General features: G+C 35.5%; 1 protein-coding gene across 3 annotated transcripts in view; it reads right to left on the reverse strand.

The window, feature by feature from the left end:
- Window positions 1–1,814: 1,814 nt before the first annotated feature.
- The window catches only part of BCKDHB (branched chain keto acid dehydrogenase E1 subunit beta), a 114,914-nt gene continuing 94,516 nt past the window's right edge, over window positions 1,815–22,212 (reverse strand). For 2 of the 3 annotated variants that reach the window (XM_064650068.1, XM_064650066.1), the window contains 2 exons: window positions 8,183–8,335; window positions 1,815–2,152 (listed from right to left, as the gene is read on the reverse strand). In XM_064650068.1, coding sequence (XP_064506138.1) covers window positions 8,195–8,335 — 141 coding nt within the window. In that variant the 3' untranslated portion in view covers window positions 1,815–2,152; window positions 8,183–8,194. Of the gene's footprint in view, window positions 2,153–6,377; window positions 6,525–8,182; window positions 8,336–22,212 lie in introns of all 3 variants that reach the window. The other variant, XR_010429381.1, reaches the window with a different exon arrangement.

Below are 22,212 nucleotides of genomic sequence, written 5' to 3' on the forward strand. Positions count from 1 at the left end.
TTTTTGCAAAATCTAATTCATCTAATTAAAAGACCTAAGTGGTGAAAAACCAGAAAATATGATTTGTCTTTGGATTTTATTATTAAGGAACTTAATGAAAATTTGTATGTACTAGCATACACCTTCCTGTCCAATTTAGAACTGTAAGTCATTTTTCCATAACACGCAGTTTAAACAGCCTCCATCCTTGAGCACAGGTTATGCGAGTGCATACTGCCATCTAGGCAGGCTTTTGGGAGCAGCACCTATTTCTACAACATTATCCACCTCTGCCTAGGAAAAATATTCTATTATACAAAACAGAGGGGAAAGGAACGGTTTTTTTCATACTATTAAAACCAACACATCGCCAGTCACCAAAAATACAAAACCTGTCCCTCAACCACATTGTCACAGTCCACATTACGAGCAAATATTTTCTACGTGTTTATTAAGAAATATATTATTCCATATTTCCATACAGGTTAATTGAACTTAAGCTTTGCATTAAATTAGAAATCGCTTTTATCTATGAAAACTGCAAATACAAAGTATATTGTATTAAGGCTATTAATTACCAAATACATTTTACTATGGCAGTAATATAATTGCAACTATTTTATATGCTTTGAAATACAGTAACAGTATGTTTTTAGAAGACAGTTACTAAAATATCTATTGATGTTCTACAAAGACAGAAATAATTTTTAAAACCATTTTACTTCATACAAACAAAATAGCTTCCATCCAGCAGGAAAAAAATATAAAATATATAATGCATCTATTTTATTTAAAACAATAAACAAGTTCTATACATGGCATTTACAGGAGACTTACAAGACTTCACTAACAATCTCCTTTTGATTGGAGACATTAACAACTAGCTTCACTATCAGTTGTGCGATTCTTCAGGGAATGCACAAACTACGAATGCAGAATATTGCACAAAATGGTAGTAAGACCCAAAAAGATTATCATTTAGCACTTTCCATAGATACAAGTCCTTTGAACATGACTTTTTGAATAGAGTTCTGCTGAGGGCAAGCACTGCCACATATTACAAAAAATTAAGTACGCCACAGGGATTGCTCTTGAGGTTTGGGAGAGTGAGATAAGAGTTGCCGAGGAGCTCTGAGACACACGCCACTGAGATGTTGGCGTGTGCACCTTGGCATCCATTGAGCACAGATTTCCCTTGAATGTCAGTGGATCTGCTCAATTAATAACCTCCCATGTGATCAAAATGGGTGAAGTTATCCCCCTCAGCTTCCTCTCTGGCATGTTTCAGCTGACACCTTGAGGATTGTCCCAAGCAGCTTTGTGTACAAACGTATTCTTCTTTCTCCCTGAAAATATCCATGTATAATCATGGAAATGTGATTATCTGGCTACTGGTATACATCTCCCCAACCCCTTTGCTCATGCAGCATGACACTGGTTTGTGCAGAGAGCAAAGCAACCAAAAAATTGGGAAGTGCTTTTTGCACAACTGCTTAGTAACAGATACATCACATATCTAGAGGAAAAATAATTAAACAAAGATATTGCAGAAAGAACGTACCAATTAAGCCTCTCACCTATAGCAACAAAGCAAAAAACTCTCGCTTCCCTTTTCAAGAAAAATAGAGTTTCCCCTTGCAGAAAGGAAAATTAAGTATTACAGACTATTATGCATGAAGCCACTCAACTGAAAGACAGCTAATGCCAGTAGTTAAAGCAGGTCTCCACCACACAATTTGGTCTGGCTGTCTAAGATTTATTTTGCTGAAAATACAGTCACATTCAAATCACTTCTTTGGGTTTTTCCAAAACAATAGCAAAACTAAGAGACAACATGAGCATAACATGTTTTATTGAATAAAATTCTGCTTCTAATATTTACACAGTGAAGTCTAGAGATGTAACCTAGTGAAGCATGGCTATGTGTAACATACATATGACATCTGGAATATCTTTAAATACATCTGAAACTACTTATTATAGCAATCACCTGCCCATCACTGATTTCAAAATTAAGGAAAATTTGAAGTTTCTGAAGAGTAGCCAAGATGAATATTAAGGATAGCCAAGTTAAAAGAAAAAAGTCTGCTATGTAAATTCCAAACCCGAAAGATCTGAATAAAGTGTCAAGAGTTTTGAAGGCAGCTTCTGTATATCCCTGTTGTTCTCATCTCTGTAGAAAAAGATGACAAAACAAATTATAAATCTCAAGGCTGAAAGTAATATCCACACCTTAAACACACAGTGCCCTCCATGGTAATCTTACTTATTAAATTCATAATGTCTTAACATCAAGGCTGTGAACTATAACAAAATACTTACTCATTTTTTATTAAATACTATTTAATTCTATACTATTTAGTTACTATTTTTAAAGGTGCCAAGGTAGATCCACAGAAATTAGAAATGCTGTGACCGATGTCTACTGTCAACACAACATTAATTATTGCCATGTATGCAAAAATTTTATGAAGTGTCTTCCATACTACTCTAGAATGTTAAGAAAAGTGTTATTTGTTTTTTCTGGAGCTCTACTAGATATACTATCATTCTACTATTACAATGAGGAGGGGTCTTGTAAAAAAATTATAGGCAATACCTTTCCTGTTTACAGGGTTGTTTTTTTTAAGATAATTTCCTTATTGATCTTGCATAAATTCTCAGCAAGGTTTGAATGCAAGTAATAGACTTGCAACAGCCATACTAAAAGACTAACTCATAGCTCTAATAGACTGTTATCTTATATTTGGACTACTCACTAGTTGTAAATAAGACATGATTCACTGGCTATTTGCATGATTTTTGTCATCCAGCAGGAAAAGATTATAAACCAGAAATGCTGTGTCCTACTCAAGCCTCTGCAGACAGCCTGGGTTACAGACAGTGCATTATTAGGCAGGCATTCTAGCCTGCCACATTTGCAATTTCTGTGTTGAAAAAAAGCTGGTGGTTAGTCTCAGGTTAAAAAGATCTTGCACAGTCTCTCATACCTTACTTACCAAACAGGGAGAGGAATTATAGTTTTCCGATACCTCAAGTTAACCTGAATAAAGTCCTGACGAATAGCCAGGAGTACAGGGAAGATACGATTATGAACCAAAGCACCTACCAGGTCCCTTCCTGTTTCCCAGCACAACCGACTTCAAATACATGGCTGGAAAGAAAACTACATTTAAATCAACGACCTGACATCCCCTAACATCACCTAACCTTTAAGCACCAAGATTAAACTTTCCATAAAATAGTTCCGTAATGAAGTTCAGTGTGATAGCTTTGCATTTTAAGAGACTATATTTGTAACAGTAATTATGTCTCTCCATAAACACACACACCATCATGGAGGTAAACTGTAACCTGCCAAGCAATAGCTTTAAAATTCAGAATTTGACAAGAAAACAAAATATGCAAATGTGGTAGTAAAAGCTGCAAAAGATAACAGAAAAGCACTTAGCTATCTGCCATTTCTAAGCTACAGTCACCCCTCAACAAATTTGTGTATCATAATAGTATAGTTCATAAAATTTGTGGTTATTTTCTTCTGTTTCTTCTTTTAGGGCTTTTCCTCTCCCTCAAAGGAACAGCTAGACACCATCCCATTTACACAGGAAATGTATATCCATCTTAATCTCACTGCTTCTTTTATCTTTATCTGTTCTCCAACTACAGAGAGTTATCTGGAACACAGCTGTCTACCTGGAAGCTATTTCTCTTATAGCTAACATAGCTACAAAATTTAATAACTAAGAAGCTGCTGAAAGATAGAGACTTTGCTCTTGCCTGTCTCATCAGTAAGGTATACAGGATGAATTGACAAATGCTGCCTTTAAGCAGGAAATCCATCTGTGCTGTCAATCGCAAGATAAGCAACTATCCATGTGTGAGATGCTGTCAACACAGGTTGAATAAAACCAAATGTACATTAAGATAATAAGGGTAACTTTAGAAATCATTAACTGCAGCATCCAGCTTGAAACCCTGCATTAGCCTCAGACAAGAAGTAGTAAGTTAATTCAGGTGTCTGAGAAGATCCTTTCTGGGTTGAGGTACATTTGTGTACACAGATGAATACATTTCAGGAAGAATTTTTTTTGTTAAGATGCAGATCTCTTCTTTGTAAAGTGAGAAATTCTTACTTGGTGAGTAAGGGTAGAAAGACTTTGATACACCAATACCTTAAAAGCATAAGTAAAATAAAGTTTGGAATTGGCATGTCAATGCTTTAATATAAAAACTGTTTCCGGGTCTAAAGACAACTTTCAAACAATGGTAGAACATGAAATATCATAAATAAAACTTGGTGCTATCCAGTAACAAGAGGAGGGAATCACATCACTGCAGATTTCATTAAATGACATTTCAGGTAGCTTCTCACTCAAAATACAGAGATTTCAGGACATGTTAGAAAGGACAATCTGACATATACCACTGATATATATTTGACAATTACCACTTGTGTCTTTTTTCCCACAGCCTACCTTAAAGCCATAGATGAAGCAATTCTTAGTAAGCTGTCAATTAAGAGAGAAAAGAGGAAGGCAGCCATCCACACCACCAGGTTGTATCTAACAGAAATGACTTCAAGGCCAAGCAACACCTTAGTGAGCTGTGTCAGTTTTGGTTATGAGTCAATTTTCTTCACAGTTGTGTTTCGGATTTGTGCTGGAAACAGTGTTGATTTTGTTATTGGTGAGCAGGGCTTGCACAGCATCAAGGCCTTTTCTGCTCCTCACCCCACATCACCAGCAAGGAAGGGCAGGGAGTGCATAAGGAGTTGAGAAGAGACACAGCTGGGATAGCTAATCCCAACCGACAAAGGGATATTCCATGCCATTATGGCATCATGCTCAGCATATAAAGCTGGGAGGAAGAGGAAGGGGGGGACATTTGGAGTGATGGCATTTGTCTTCCCAAGTCACTGTTACGCATGATGTGGCCCTGCTTTCCTGGGGATGGCTGAAGACCTGCCTGCTCACGGGAAATGGTGAATAAATTCCTTGTTTTGCTTTGCTTGCATGCACAGCGTTTGCTTTCCTTATTAAACTATCTCAACCCATGAGTTTTTTCACTTTTACTCTTCCAGTTCTCCCCCCCATCCCACTAGGGGGAAATGAGAGAGTGGCTGTGCAGGGCTAAGTTGCCGGCTGGGGTTAAACCATGACACCAGTTTGACCATGTCTGTAACTCAGAAGCCAACCTACACCCCTCTTCACCACAGGGAACTGCTAGCTCCTCTGTCTTTCCAGCAGTAGGACAAGAAGGGGCACAACTACTCTAACATCCAGAAGACTGACTGTGCTCAAATTCACACAAACTGTAACACCGTTTCTTAGAAATGCTCTCCCTACACATGAGGTGGTTTGGAACACATAAACTTCATCACTCCGTATCAATGGCAAGTAATATCACTCATAAATGTTACCATGAGTACAAAAAGAAGCAAATGTAAAGCAATCCTTCAATTTCTCAGAAACAGAAATGTACTGCCTTATAGGTAAACTGTGGAGTCGATAGCAGCATGGAGATCTACTGCAACTACTGTGCTAAGCACATAAGGTCAATGTGTAGCACGCAGAAAAATAAAGGAATGCTCCTCTGAAATGTGCCTTATAACAAGGCACATTAAGGTTTCCTCGTAGAAAAAACTTTGAGCAGCTCATTCTGTGACACTAATATCTAGTCATACCAATCAAAAGATGTGCTATGGGCCCCAACATCTAGATGTTTTGTTAGACAAACCAGAAAGTAGAATTTTCTGTGTCTTTACACTCTTTTCCAGACAACGTCTAATAAACCTGCTCCTTGATATGCTAAATCCACATTTTCAGCTGGCCAATAACCTCCTCCGATATTCGTGTGTGGTCCAGCCCACAAGAGAAATGTAAGTATGAATGCAGATGGCTTTTCCACTATCTAGACCAGGTTTAGTGTGGAATTCCAGTGTGGAAACTGGATTGTATACAAATTCAATGCAATCTCAGAATCCACTTTTTTCTCCTCATAACTCCCTCACTTCAGCAACCTATGGAGGAACAGGGGGTTAGCTAAGTCTCTGAACCACCAAATGTCTTTGGTTAGTTTCCCTTTTCTTACAGAGGTAAGAATATTTGGTCCTTTGGTTTCCTTTGAAAAGGAACAGATCAGAGGCTACCTAGCACAACCAGTAACTCGCCTCAAGGAGTGGATACAACCAACCCATTCTCTTTAGGAAAGCCTCCCTGCCTTTGTTACAGAGATGCCAAACAAAAAAGAAATAAGAGAGCATTGACTACATAATCTACAAAAAAGATCACAGATCAGAAAAGAGCTTTTGTTTAATTCTAAGGAAATAGGGGGGGGCACTAGGCACTGCTCAAAAAGAGGTGATTGTCCAGCTCTACTCTGTGCTGATGCATCCTCACCTTAAATATTGTGTGCAGTTTTGGGTGTCACAATATAAAAAAGACATTATGCTATGAAAGAGCATCCAAAGGAGGGCAACAAAGATGGTGAAGGGCCTTGAGAGGAAGCCGTATGAGGAGCTGCTGAGGTCACTTGGTCTGTTCAACCTGGAAAAGAGGAGACTGAGGGGAGACCTCATTGCAGTCTACAACTTCCTCATGAGGAGAAGTGGAGGGGCAGGCACTGATCTCTTCTCTGTGGTGACCAGTGACAGGACTCCAGGAAACAGCATGAAGCTGAGTCAGGGCAGGTTTAGGTTGGATATCAGGAAAAAGTTTTTCTCCCAGAGGGTGGCTGGGCACTGGAACAGGCTCCCCAGGGAAGTGGTCACAGCCCCAAGCCTGACAGAGTTCAAGAAGTGTTCGGCCAACGCTTTCAGGCAAATGGTGTGATTCATGGGGTGTCCTGTGCAGGGCCAGGAGTTGGACTCAATGATACTGATTGGTCCCTTCCAACTCAGCATATTCTATGATTCTATGAAATGCTCTTATACGTCAGTAACAGCTGATTTTTGAGAAAAGTGGAACCATAGTATTTTTTGGAGACACTGCCTCACTGGTACTGTTCCCATTTCTCATATAGTCATTCCACTACCACCTACTGAGGGAAACAAACAGGGTGGAATGTAAAAACGTCTCCTGAAAGTAACTATGCATATAAAGGATATTAACATTATGGTATTGACAACCTTCTATCCCCAGCCCTAAATTTAATTCACAGTTTAATGTACAGGTAAAATGGACAGAAGATGGCACCCCTAAAATAGGGCCCACCTTGGCCCTCCCATCTTTGGTGTCAATAGCTTAAAATCCCCTGCCTGCCCACTACAGATTCTTATTCCAAAGAAAAACAGGCCAGTTGTTTTCTTCTTTTCTTTTTAGTTCAGATGTACAAGATCCATCAAGACTGTATCTCAAAAACTAGGCTAGTTGGTTCAACTAAAGGAAGTAGAGAACAAATTGTATTGACACATTTTCTACACTGTTAAACTTTGGTCAGTAAACACCAGAAGTTTTGGTGCACAACACTAAGTCCTGGTTGGCCACCGAACGGTCAAATGCTACTTAATATTATATTACAATGAAACAGACAAAAGATGTTACAGACTGTGATTAACAGACATGTCATAGAAATATATATTATGCCACAGTCCTGGTACTCTGCAAACAAATCTTCAGGCATGATCAAATTACCTAAAAGATTATAAAGAAAAATTATTTTTAGATTAAATACTGAATATTAGTCTTATAATTGTACTTGAGCAGAACTGTAAGATGCTACAGATACTTCATGTCTTTTCAATGGTCTGTGTATGTTTGCAATGCAGAGCCAATATTCAGGGAAAATTGGGCATTATTAGTACCTTGCAGGATTACAGGCCACCCCGAAGAGTAAAAAATTATAAAATAAAATTTAACACAATGGCTTGCCTATGAAGTAACTCTCAGTATTCTAACAGAGATGAAAATATATTCTCTCCGTTAGTATTCCTTTCACCTTTCACTTTGCATTTTTTTTTCACTTCTCAGGATTCAAGATATTTAATTTTGAGATTGATTAAGCAAGTAATTAATTTTAAACACTGACTTCAATGGCAGCACTTAAAAATATTCAGACACCTTTAAGACTGAAGGCCCAAAGCCATAAGAGGCAATTCTTATTATAAATAAATAAATAAAAGGGTAGCACTATAGCCCCAAACCTTGCAGTTATTCTGTCTGTTACCTTCCAGGTAAGCTGTCAGTTATAAGATGATATTTCTCACCTGTACTACTGCTCAGTAGTTAATCATCTTTTGAAGAGCATCATAGCATTTCCATTTGTCTGGGATGTAGAAAGGCTCAAAGATGTGAGGGAAGGGAGTGTCATAGCCACATACTCTTGCAATAGGAGCTTCTAAATTCAAAAAGCATTCCTCCTGTTAACAGAAATACAGAATAAATATTAGTGAGGCCATTATTTTCAGGAGTCTTGCTTCACAAATTGAGGTCAAATGAACTCTGCCAGACTGACAGTCCTGGAAACTCCAACCTTCTATTTATATCACTGAATAAGTAGTCAAGACCAGAATAGTGCTTCCTTTTGCCCAAAGGTCCATATTAAAATAACAACTTGTATTAATGTTATTTTCATTTTCTACATGTGTGCTGCATTAAATCATAGACAGGTTATATTTAGTACATCTGCTATACATCCAGACACCTGCTGCCAAGAAACAAATATTTTAGGAACAAAGGAGTAAGAGTCTCTTTCCTATGTCACTTTTAAACATATAGAAAAATTACATGATCTAAGAGTGTGTATTATTTGTTGGATACATGAACATCATATTCAGACTTCTTTGAACTCTAAGATCATTAAGACTCTGTCTAAGCAATAAGAAGTTATGGAAATTATGAATTTGAACTCCAGTGGATTTGCATATCACCAACCTTTGAGTCACACACATGCTCTACACAAAACCCCACAGCCTATGTTCTACTTGGAGATCAGATTTGATAACAACTGCAAGAGTTTCATTATTTGATCTAGTAGGGCACAAAATATTACAGATACACCATAGTAATCTGAAAGTAACCTGTAACATTATCAGCCTTAATAACCAAATAAATAGTGGAGTTTTTCAATCTTATTACTCGCAAGTACCAGAGTGATGGCATGGACCACAATAATGTGCAAGAAGCAGATGTAGAAATAACTTTGCCAGATCAAACTGATATTGATGCTAATTATCAACTCCCATTCTCCTAATATCTTTAGTATATGTATTCGCTTTCCGAAGCAGACAAACCAAGAGACAAAATATGTCTCATCCTGGCCCCTACTTTATGGACTGCAGCAACTGAGACGTCCTGGCCAACTTCCCCTGTACTTGGCTCAGTAAAATGGAAGATGAAGTATTATCTACTGGTCTTTTCCACCAGTCCACAAGGAAAACAGTTAAAGAGCTATGCTTTTCTACAGAAAAGAGTTAAGTGCTTTCTCAGACTGATGAACTGTTTTGAACGCACGTTGCCTTGCAGTACATAGCAGTCCAACTCTACTTACTGTACTTTCTACACATCACGACATTTGGCAGTATAGGAGGTATTCATAACACACTAAGATTGTAACCTTTCACTACAGCTACCACTTTGGTACATTGTGAAGTGGATATTTCTGAAAGACAGATGGAAATAAAAAAGCCCAAGAAGTTGTGTGATTGCATACAGTGTCATTACATTTATTAGTGAACTAATTCACCTAAAAAACTTCAGAGTCTGAGTAGATCTGAGGTAAAAATATATGCAAACGCAAATATTTTTGAGCTCCATTTTCAGGCACTCTTTTCTTTGTAAAATGAAAGATTCACATTAGTACAAAATGCTGTGAAGTAGAGAGTATTAAATCCTTTACCTGTGCACGAGGTAAATCATGATGTCCTACTCTAACCTGCTGGCAAGGGTATTTTTGATACTAAGCAGTCCTTGATTCCCATGCTGCAACTGACCAATAAGACAAGGCAATAGCTTTTGGACCATCCCAAAACTGACTGCCCAGACCATCAGTCAAGTTGCATTACCACAAAACATGCAAGTGTATTCTAGACCCACAGCTTCCCAGTCCTGCATTGCTGTTTCCAAGTACCCAACACAGACCACTGCCTAGGAGAGATTTCTGATTTACACTGTAACCAGCTCAGTCCATCCCAGATGAAGGCTGGAGAGAAAGTTCATTAGTTTCACTGAAAATATTAAGTGCAAAACTCACAGTATAGTACTACCATCTTTTTTAAAATACAACTAATAAAGTTAAAAAACCTTATCAGTTCATGGGGGTTTGATTTACCTCTGGAACCAGTTCTAATTTATGGGACAATATATTCAATTGTGTCCTTTAAATCTAAATCAAACAAAGCTTTTTCACAATGCTACAGAATATGAAACTGCCTGCTTGATGGCATTAACTTAACAACTGTAATTTGAGTAAATTACATTCTTCATTAGATGCCATCATGCTTTGAAAAATCATAGTGTTAGCAAGATATATATTTTGATATAGAAAAAATTATATAATCTATGGACATATTTCTAACTAATCTTCCTTTTTGCACTGAAAAAGCACTTAAAGTCAAGTGATCAGCCCACCAAACAGACAAGAGTCCACTTCATCCCAAATAAGATACTTCCCCATCTGCTGTTCATACAGCTGTGCCAGATTTTTTGCATCTGTGCAGCCACATTGTAGAGAAACGTGACAGAGAATATTATATAGAACTCCCAGCTCTTTTTAAGACTAATTAGCAGATATCCACTGTACAAGCCTACTAGAACAGGCCTATCACAGTATTTAAAAGTGATAGAATGTCAAAATTTTAAAATAAGCGGATTTACTCCATATTACTTGCACTTATAAGGGCTGGTGTTAGTCCAAAGCACTCTTGCACAAGAGAGGAATGGAAACTTACAGCCTTCACTAAGTCCCTGCATATTTCAGAGAGACTGTTTAAACAATCTGACATCTTTCAAGGAAAGACCTTAGAAAAAAAACTTTAAAATTAAATGGTTTTGGAAGCAAAGTAGTAGGCATGGGATTTCTGATTCAGAGTAAAATGGTTTAAGCTCAGTTTTGAAAATCACTATGAAAATCACTATATTCAGTAAGATATCCATAACTTCCAAAATTCCACTGAAGTAAAAAAATATTGTTAGAAAACTAAATGCTTACAAGGCAACAGATACAGTTATTAGTCTAATAAATCTAAATTTTCTTAATAAAAACAGATCAGACAAAACATTAAATTGCTGTTCTTCTTGCTCTGCTTCCTAAGTGCAGAGGCCAAATTCTAGCCTCAGTTATTCAATATGACCTTTGCCAGTTACCTTCATTTGCCTGATTTTCACCCAAAGCTTCCTGGAAAATACATTATTATATTCTATAAAGGCATTTTAATTGGTCACACTATTTCCTCTCAACATTTGATGTTTAATACACACTTAGGAAGACCTTTCAAAACAACTTAAGCGCACAAGTCCCACTAAAAATCTCTTCTTAAAAGTCATAGCAATCACTCAAATGTATCCCACACACCACTTCAAAACAATCTCATGCCTTGATTTTTAGAATAGATGCTAAAAGCAAGGACTTGATGGATGTTGCATGTTCGTATGTGAAATGGATCCTCCAGTACTGGGTACACTCCCTGTATTTCCGCAAATTATAATATTGTAGTATGCTAATATAGAAAGCTCTACTCAAGCCTTTTTTAGCTTTATTTAAGTACATCTTTTCCTCTTACCAGAGATTCAGGTACTCATTGCTAAATCAGGGTTCCGAGTGTAAAACTCACGACTGAGAACTGCAGACATTTATAGAGATATACATTTGTACAAAAAGGCTAAAGTAAGAAAAACAAATCCACTATTGGGCCTTACTGGAAGAAAACATTACTCATCCTTCTGCAATGTACAGAAAAACAAAGCAATCCAGTACACAGTCTAGATGCTTTTAGGCATATGGCCAATAAGAAAATAGTTAAAGAGTTTCTTGCTCCAGACCATCCTTCCTCTGAAGGGAATTTCTAGCATTCCACAGTCATACTAAACAAATCTTCAAATGCAAACACTTTGGTAAGTAAGTACTGGTAAATGAGACTATTAATGCATACCTAGCAAGTCAGACAAATTCAAACTCATATTTTCCCCCTATTTTAGTCTTACCCACCTTACTTCCATGTTTTTGGAGTCTATTCCATTTTTCCCCCCTAACTGACATGGATTAAAATCAGTAAAATGGATATTTTATTCTTTTTATTTCTACTGCTCTGTAGAATACTCAGTAAGTGAAAAAATTCTTTAAAAATAAATTATTTCTGCAGTATTTTTTGTCCCAGGGGTCTCCCTCATATTATTCTTATTTTGCAACACTACAAGTACCCCAAAAAATTAACAGCTACAAGAATGTCAGATGACGACTATATAAGAACACTGATTTTACAACTCCTTTTTCAGTACAGGAATTTACTTTCTGTAGGATGATAAACAAAAAGTTGATATTAAAGACTAATATGAATAGGAAGAGTTTGATAGAAATTTTAATATTTATTTTGGTATTAAAGCTATTATAACAAAAAGAAGATTAAACATAAGGTTAAAGTCCATTACAAAAGGCAAACCACAAGAACATTTTTTATACAAGACTACTTATTCTTTTGCTGAAAATAACTACAAAATTTATAGTCAGGAACTCACATGACGAGTTGCAAATTTTTGATTAAATTGTGGTCAGTTCTGTCAATGAGAACTCTGAATTTTGCAATTTCATCTATTGATTATAAAATTTTAAAAAACACATATATGCTTGAAGAATTTTTCAAGAGAGAAAACTCTTATCACATCAGAGTTTCACTTTCTGTTCTGGTATTTTTGTTCTGATTTATTCAAGCTGTTGCCATAAACTAAAGTGTGGGGCTCAAATAGTTAAGAAAACTTATTCCAGATCACTTTGTTGATGAATGTTATGTATTACTATAGAAATTATTTATATAGTAATATCTATTTATATAGTAAAATCTATTACTACAGAAATCTATTACCACTACTAAATTATCTATTACTTCCCCATATGGATTTCTAACTGCAAATTACCTACTATTGTAAGAATAAGATGAAACCTACTATAGGTTAATAACAAACATGAGAATCTCTTTTACAAGAAAATCTATTTTTTATCTCACAGCTTAGATAAAGATTTTCAAAAGAAGCTTTCCAAAGAGGTAGTAGATCAAACCCCATTTTATAAAAGGTGGATTTCATGCAATAAAGCTGAGATCAAAGATTAAAGGTCTTTTTCTTTGGTTTCTGCTTAAAAAGAATGCCTAATCTGAACAATTTACTTTCAATAACAGAAAAGTGAAGCATCTGCAGTTTTCATATGTTTCTCAATTGTAGTACAGTACTTTCCTTCACAGCTGCAAGCACCAAATGCTACACATTTCAAACATAATTTGTTTTGACAACATATATATGTCACACTCTTATGAACAGTTCCTTCTATGAGCTACATAAGTACTATACAATACACCCACGAGATACTTTTAAGTTCTGTCTGGAGATATAGATAGTGAGAGAGAGAGAGAGAGATATTTTTATTTTTTTTAGAGGAACACTTTTTTTCCAACAGCTTAGCCATTTTCATCTTAAAATATTTTTTATAAATCTTTTCTTGATAGTTACAACAGTGACACAATTTTTCCTTTGAGAACTATGCAGTTATATGTTTTAAATATTTAATTTTTATCAAAGAGTGTTTTCCTTTATAAATCACTTTAAAACTACCTCTTTATAAATTAGCACAGATTAGTAATGATTCATTTTATTTGTTACCAGTTCTTTGAATTTACATAATTAATATCTTGTCAAATACAGAAGAATAGTTCACTGCTAAAATTAGTTACCTTATGATTGCAAAAAGAGATATATTTTTACTTAAAAAATACTTCAGTAATTATAAAATAAGGAAGCACTTAGGAGGAAAAAGTCTGGTCTGTGTAATTCATTGGCTTGTTATCATTAAAAACCAATTAATGGCAAATATTGTCTTTATAGTAATAAACCACATAAAACAATATTTATAGATGAAGTCAAATTTACTATATAAAAGATAAAGTATTTTCACATAAAATGAACAAAAATTCTCATTCATACACAGGTTTGAAGATTGCCTTTGATTTCATTTCAGCCAGCTTCAAAAATTAACAGAACAATCTTTAATAACCCAATGTAAGACTGGTATTGTTTCCTAAATTTTCTTTATCAAGTTAACAACACAACCACTCCAACAAACATTCACAGAAAGAAGCTGTTGGGATTAGAGCCTTGGCTTAATTTTCTTGGTGTTAGAACTGCACAAAGAAATCATGTTCCCCAGGTATTTACAATACAAAACAAACAAACTCACAGAACAAACAAAAACACCATTCAATTTGTGTCAAATAGCTTCTCTTTATCACAAGAGGAGGTCTACGAATAAAAAGTAATTTCTATTTCTTCCCAATCTACCCTATGTTTTATGCAAAAAGGCTAAGATTCTCCGTGAAAATTTTACATAACTTAAATCCGCTCTGATGGGGGTCTAGAATTTAAATATACTCAATTCAGAATAACACACTGACAGAAATTCATTTATTCCCAGTAAATATATAATCTGCATTGTTTAGGCTATGAGATGCAGCAGCCAGCACAATTCTTCTCCACAAAATAAATAACACAAGACAAATATGCTCAGGAGGAGGATGTAAGAGGATTTCCAGATTACAGAATATGCTACTGCCTTAAGTGAACGATAGCAATGCTCTTTCAGAAGTCAGGTTTTTGATAATTATTTTCAATCCACTAAATGGTCACTCCCTATCTTTTCACCCCAAGTACTAGAAATACTATTTTTTTCTAGGCAATTACTGCTGCACCATAGCTGAAATAGTCTAAGGTCTTTCCTAAAAGTTATATATGCTATACATCATATACCCATTATATGACAAAATTAATCAAACAGAATTTATTTCTTCAGTATAGCAGTAAACTGCTTTACAGCATATTCACTACAAATTATGTTATTCTGTATGATATTCCAAGTTTCCCGCACACTCTCTTAAGTAGAATTATGAATATTTGCACCGGGAGCCACATATTTTCTAAAAGCATGGCCAAAGCCCCACAGTTAGAATGATTTCCCAGGCCCATAAGTATCTGAAGATTCTTGCTTTATTTAGTTACTTGGCATTACTAACTCATCTGTTCAGTAAATGGTCCTGCAAACTGCTACACATATGTTAACAGGGGTGAATAATCCAAGAGAAACCAATGGAGCTAAAGTGCCTGCATAAAATTATTCTTATGTGAAAACATTTGCAGATCACAGGTCATTTTTCTGCATGAATGAGCAATGTAACAAACACTTTTTAAGATTTGCATTGAAGACTATCCTTCTAATTACATCCTACACCTTTTAATAACGAAGATAGAAATATCCTACCAATATAATGAGACTTTATACTTTTAGATCATCATTTATCACCTACCATTCTAATTACTTATTTAAGTATTTTGTAAAAACATTTCCTGGTTAAGCTCAGCATGCCAGAAGTGACTGGAAGGATTTGCTGCCAAGAGTTTTAATAGTCAGTGAGTGGTATTTTTACTTTTACAGCTGTTGAGACAGCTGAGAGAGTTGCAAAGACAGCCTTGTCAGTCTATGTATCTGGCTCAGTAAAATCCTAATAGAAGTACTTCACTCAACACACATTAATGAAATTCAAAGGAAATGCAATTTCAGCTGCTGTTACTAAACAATTTAAACCAGCGTGTTTCCCTTTCTATATCAAAGCATTTTCATCTTTGGGCAGCACAATGAGAATTATGCTGTCACTCTGTCACCAAATCCTTCACCAGGGTAAACTCAAAGTTTGGTCATGTAGCCAGGGAGAGACAAGTACAAAGGAACTATCCTGCCCTCCCATGAAAAGGTCGGGGCTTACCTAGTATTTTTTCAAAGCATTTTTTAACATTACTGTCTTTGTAAAACAGGCTCAGAGCAGGAGGGAATTATTAAATTACTTGAAACATTGGTACAAGGAATTTTATAGTGTATTCTTTAAACCAAGCTGTCATTTTACTTACATAATTATTTTATAGGAAGCTGTTTGATGATTCAAACCCACAGGTAGAAGACTTCTAGTGCAAAGTTTAAACTCATATAATAAATATTCTCTCATATGAAGGCAAAAGTAACAGTTACAAAAGCGACTAGTGAGAATACAGAGGTAATATTTATTCTATGGAAAAAGTGTAAAAAATTGAATGGAAAGAAATGCGATGAGGTTTTAGAGACAGTATAAAGGTTTATGCAAAAATACTTAGAAACACTAAAAGAATCATACTGTTGGGTACAGGCTGACTTAAAAAGCATGAAATAAGTATTTTACCAACTCTTTTACAATAATTATCTTTTCTTCTTTCCTAGAGAGATGCATTTTTTTATAGTTTTGTTCAGTTTTTACTACATTTCCTAAATTATTATTCAAACAGGCTACATTGCTATTCCACTGTAAAGAAGAGTTGTCAACAAAACAAACAAAAACAAGACCTCTAAGAAAATAAGAAATTAATACTTCATTAGTTTTTGCATTTAGCTATAAGTAGTCACTGCACCAAGTGATCAAGGAATGTGCTGCAAATGAAACACTTTCATTTTAAAATGCTTACTTAAACCATAAATAGTTAGCATTACATCTCTTAATTTAAGAACTGGTCTAAAAATGAAGATGAGGAATAACATATTTCAGAGGCAATGAAGTTTTTAGTTTACCTTTATGCCAGAACAAAGAATTCAAAATTATTGACCTGATTTTGAAGTGTAATATATCCAGCAACATTACAAAGAGAAATAGAGATAACAGAATTAATTATTTTTACAGAACAGAGAAATAAAATGATAGAAGTTAACTGTATATTCTAGGAGTCTCACTGAAGTTTTAACTGAATTAAGCCCAAGTATTTAACTTGGTCTATGTTTTAGAACTGACTGTTTAAATAAATTTCATACATGGAATAGTTATGTGAACTTTACTTTTACACTATATCATTTATACAATTTTAATTTTCACTCCACTAATGAACTTACTGTATTAAAGTCAAAACTATAAATCTTTTACATAACCTATGTCTTCCACCAATTTTATCAATTGTATAGCAAAATTTCTTAATGAAGAAACAAAATACCTACACAGCTGCCTTAGTTACTGTGAAGCACCTCGCATAATTTTCTTCTTCTCAGTCACAGAGTTAGCACTCAACATACACTTGCCATGAATGAAATGTAAAAATAAGCTATTGGTAATATTGCAAAGAGGAAATTGCAATACAGTTCAAGCTGAGATTTTCTTTTCCCCCATATGACTCCTAAACAGTAAAAGTAAAAATGTTCCCCTCATGTAAATACTTCAAGAAATTCTTTCTCAGTTTATTCACTAAGTAAAATTTTTGCAGAGCTCAATCTATCAGGACTCTACAAGAGTAGATATCACTAAAAATGGCATTCAATATCATAAATATAAAACAGAATTACAGTACAAATGGAAATTAATTTATTATTTACAAGGTCTGATTCTATTAAGATAATTAGTAAACAGCAATTCTACTCTACCTGAAAAAAAAATCCACAACTATTATAGTAAAGCAGGATTGTTTGAGAATAAATGGTCCCTATGTCAGATGATTTTTTTCAATATTTAACATACTTTTTAAAGCATGTTGGGCTTCTTGTTTTGTCCTGTATCAGTATTGTAACTGTACAGTTGCATAAACTCTAGCCTCTTGCAATCACAGAGACTGTGATATATGGCATACAAGAGGAAGCACAAAGGAATAAACCAAAAAGCAGAATTCTTGGGAAGTCAGAGTTTTTATTTACGTTCATTTCATTTGCTGGTGGCCAAACTCACCGTTGTTCAAACCAGAATTCCTGTAACATGAAGTCATTACTGATGGCAGAAGCCAGGGATTAGGTGCATTGACACTAATGTGCTCTTCCACCTGGGCAACCACAAAACCAAAACACATTTCTAAACAACAGTTATCCAGACATGGAAATTCCTATGCCCACCAGCCCATGTGTCCGATTTCCCCTCAATAAATCAGGCCACTAGGTCATGTCCAGCTAAAGGTTGGGGTTTTTTTTCCGCAGACTTCTAAGAAAGCACAAGGACACAACACTTAGCAAGGTCTCAGAACAGAAGTCTTGTCAGCACCATCACAGAAGATCATAGTTTCTATCACAAATTGCTTATATTTGACTGTACTGTACGGTGCTGTGGTGATAATGCAGTTACTGGCTTTTTTAGCCACACTCCTTCTGTGTGACAGGCCATCTTGAAACCCTTTTTCTAATTTCAAGCCATTCATTTCAAAGTCATTCATACATAGTTCTTCCACGTTAATTACTTTAGTAATTACTTCTGCTGTTTACCTTTCCTCATTTCCCCAGGAAATTTATAAACAGCACTTATATTACTATAGTCTTCATTTTGATAGTGGGAAGAAGGCAGGCATTGTTAAGCTATTATACAGCAGGCTCTCCACAGCTTCTGATGACCCTAGCAGCTCCTCACTCACATCGTCTGATTTCAATGGTCTTTTTAAAAACTAGTTGACCAAGACTAGTTGACTTAGATACAATATTCCACATGAGACCATACCGCTGTCTTCTACAACAAAACAAGTCCTTACTGTTTCTACTGTAAGGGCCTCTCCAAACACATTTGTCTTTTTATCCAACTGCAGAATACACAACTGAGCCAAAGGTAACTGATATACCAGGTCTTCCTCCTTCGCCCAAATAATCATTTACAAGCTTATACTAGAAAAAGTTATTAGTTCCTAGCCATGTAGCAACTTAGACTGAACTCTGTTTCTGAGACCCTCAACATCATCCAGGTTCGTTATAGGATTCCAATTTTTACTATATCAACAATAGACTGACTTTATGACTTAAAAGTTCTGGGTTTTGCAACTAAGAAACTCCAAAAGTGTTAACATGTAGCCAAGTCTTAAGAAACACTACTCTTACAACTTCATAACTTTGAGAGCCCAGCACACTGCAATCTCCACATCATATACCTTACAGTTCTTGTACTGACAAGATTTTGTAATGTCAGGATCTAATATGTTAAATTAATCTGGCACAACCTACACTTGCTGTATAAAGCCTAGCAAATTCAGTGGCAAACTAAGTTTCAAAAAACATCAGCCTGACAAACATTTTTATGAGAAGACAATAGTTGAAGAAAGTCAGACCTGCATGCTTTTAGGAGGGAATTCAGAGCTATGAAGACAGAATACCAGTGTTGAGAAAAATCCAACTGGTACAGAAGTTATTATGGAGCTTTTCTCACTGTATTTGGTGAGATTTTTCACTTGCCAGCCAGTAGAAACCCAGTCAAACAATTCTGCTATCAACTATAAGAATAAATCCTGCAGACACGGGTTTATATTGCTAAAGTCCAGTTTAAGTGTTTGACATTGTACTTTTTCTTGAACAAGACAAGAAACATGCTCTCAAATGTCTTCTTTTGTGGTTGGTTAAAAAAAAAAAAAGCCAGGAAATAAAGTTCACATGTAACATTATTATCAAGGTTTGTAGCTGCTATGAAATCAGAGATACTCCAGATTATGGGTTTTGTTGGCTGTATAGTCTCCTGTCCATCATAAAATCAGTATTATTTTGAATGCTCCAGAAAAACAGAGGTTTAAGCAGCTGTCTCCAAACAGTGTATAATTTTTTAAGGCATTTCTACTTATTTTAGTAGTCACCACAAATTATACAGAGAAAGCAAAGCCTAGCTTTTAGTGGTTAATAAACAACTTCAGCCTAGAAGACCCTGTGACCAAACAAAATAATGGCTGAGGTTTGTTGTGGCTCAGTGACGAGAGCATGCTGAATTTCAAGTTGCTGGTTCGCAGTTTTCTTAGTGAGCACAATGGTTCCCTTCAGCCAAATATCTTGTGTAGGTTTTCTTAATTATCTGATATAACTTTTCTAAATGATCACTACTTGCATCTGAAAACAGTTGTTTTCAAGACTTCTTTCTTTCTGATTTCGTCCCCAGCTGAAGAATTACTTAGGGGGAAAACAGTCAGTTCTGTATAATTCATTGGCTTGTTACCATTAAAAAGGCAATTAATGCTATTTATATTCTTATAAGAGAGACAGTTATTTTAGGAGACAACCAACAGCATCTTTAATTCTGAGGCACTGCTAAAAAGTTTCAAATCTCTCCATAGGGAAATTTACCCTAAAAGGAAATGTGCCACCCTTTGAAGATCTTTACTCTTACTGACTATGGAGGCCTGGAGTGAATAGATTAGAGATGCAATTTTTAGATTAATCCCACCTGAGTAATTAAGAAGAAAAATTTGAATCCATGCCACCTCATTGCAGCAGCTGTCTTTACACAGGTAGTTACAGATATGAGACAAATGTTCACAGTTAAATGGAATCATTGTAGAAAATATTTAATACCAAGCTGGATCAATATAAAATCTGCAGTACCTAACAAGTGTCCATAACAGTGAAAGAGACAACAATACTTTAAAAAATCCACCCACATTTCCCTCTCTTTCCAGTTCGTATTCCACTGCCAAGGATGGTAAATTCTTTATGGCTATAAAGTATAAGACAACACAGGCTGTCAGTACACAGATGGTGAAAAGTTTTCAGATCTTCCAACTTTCTTGGCTACTTGCTGGAATTCAAAGTTGGCATAATATCCAAAAAAAGCCATTCATTAGGTAATTCAATAACTTCCGAAGTTGCTCCTATAATTTATTTTATAGTGAAAATATAAAAATATCATTAAAAATATAAAATATAATTTATTTTGGGTTAATCCATTTGCTCTAAAAACTTCTAAACCCATCCATAATGTTACATGTAGTATTTACAACCAGATGTTTACTTCCAGTAGCTCAAAATTCCATATGAATATGGGAGAAGTTCAGATCTTTCTACTCAAAGCTACATCAGAACTTCTATCCTTAAAGAACAGTCAAAATTTCTTCATAACTTTTGCAAGGATGGCAACATCCACATTTAGTCACTTAATTCCATCATGTGTACTTATATGAGAAATCCTTTTCTTAGTATTCTGAATACAGACAGTGATTAAATACAAAATAATTAAATGATTTTGCCTCAAAGGAAATTAGATTTATCAGGTTTTATTTAACCAAGTAGGATTCCTCTTAAATGAAGTTGTTAAAATGGTCTTGTAAATGCAACACTGATGATGTAACTTCATTTTTTAATGGATTGCTTCTTCTGTATTATTTAACAGGTTCCGTGCTCATCTGAAACATTCTCAATACATTCTCAAGATAAATGTCTTACCTGAAGCATTCTGGATAAATGGGAACAATTTTCTGACTCAGCACATAGCAATATATGGTGTTACAGCTTATATTTCGGAGACATTTTCTCTCCTTTCACTTCTGCCCTTTAGGACTGAATAGAGCATAAATAACTCCTTCAATATATTTATTAGCTTATAATCACATTAATTCCATCAATATCAATATATATTGTGGTTGACTCAGACATATGCATATACTGCAGACTTGAACCTGACACCTACAGCATACAGGAGAATATTCAATGTTAGCTTTTTATACTCAATATTTCTTACTCTCAGCCAAACAGGATTCCCAACACAGGCCAGCAAGAATCTGACATTTGGAACCTAATCCCCAGGTATGATGGTTGCAGCTAATCTGCAAGAATCAAACACAAAATAAACAAACAAGAAAGACTAATTTTTCACATACTCACATGAATACAGAACTTCCCTAATAAACAGACACAGAGAGGGGTAAAATTATAACAAGGAGCATCCTTCTTGTGGCATCCCAAAAGTCACAGTGCTACTGAACAGCAACAAAGGGAGCACAAGTGAACAGAAGGGGCACTTCTGCCCATTGCCAGGGTGCTCATCTCAGGGATGGCAGCTCCTCAACTCCTGTTATTTCTCACAAAGGCATTTTATGCAATGGCTGAGGATGCAAAACAGAGAAACAGCCCATGAAAGAAACAAACTTTCAACCAAGAACACCAAGTTTGTAAAAAATTCCACCTGTAAAGATAGAACTACTACTCCCTGAAAATCCTCCTGGTAAAACTGGCAAAAAGACATTGGCATTTTCTGACAGAACAGTATTTTGCCAAAAAAGCCACAGTCAGTCCTAAAATAGAGGCACTTTATCTTTT

The sequence above is a fragment of the Pseudopipra pipra genome, chromosome 3, assembly GCF_036250125.1.
Source record: "Pseudopipra pipra isolate bDixPip1 chromosome 3, bDixPip1.hap1, whole genome shotgun sequence".
NCBI classification, from domain to species: domain Eukaryota; kingdom Metazoa; phylum Chordata; class Aves; order Passeriformes; family Pipridae; genus Pseudopipra; species Pseudopipra pipra.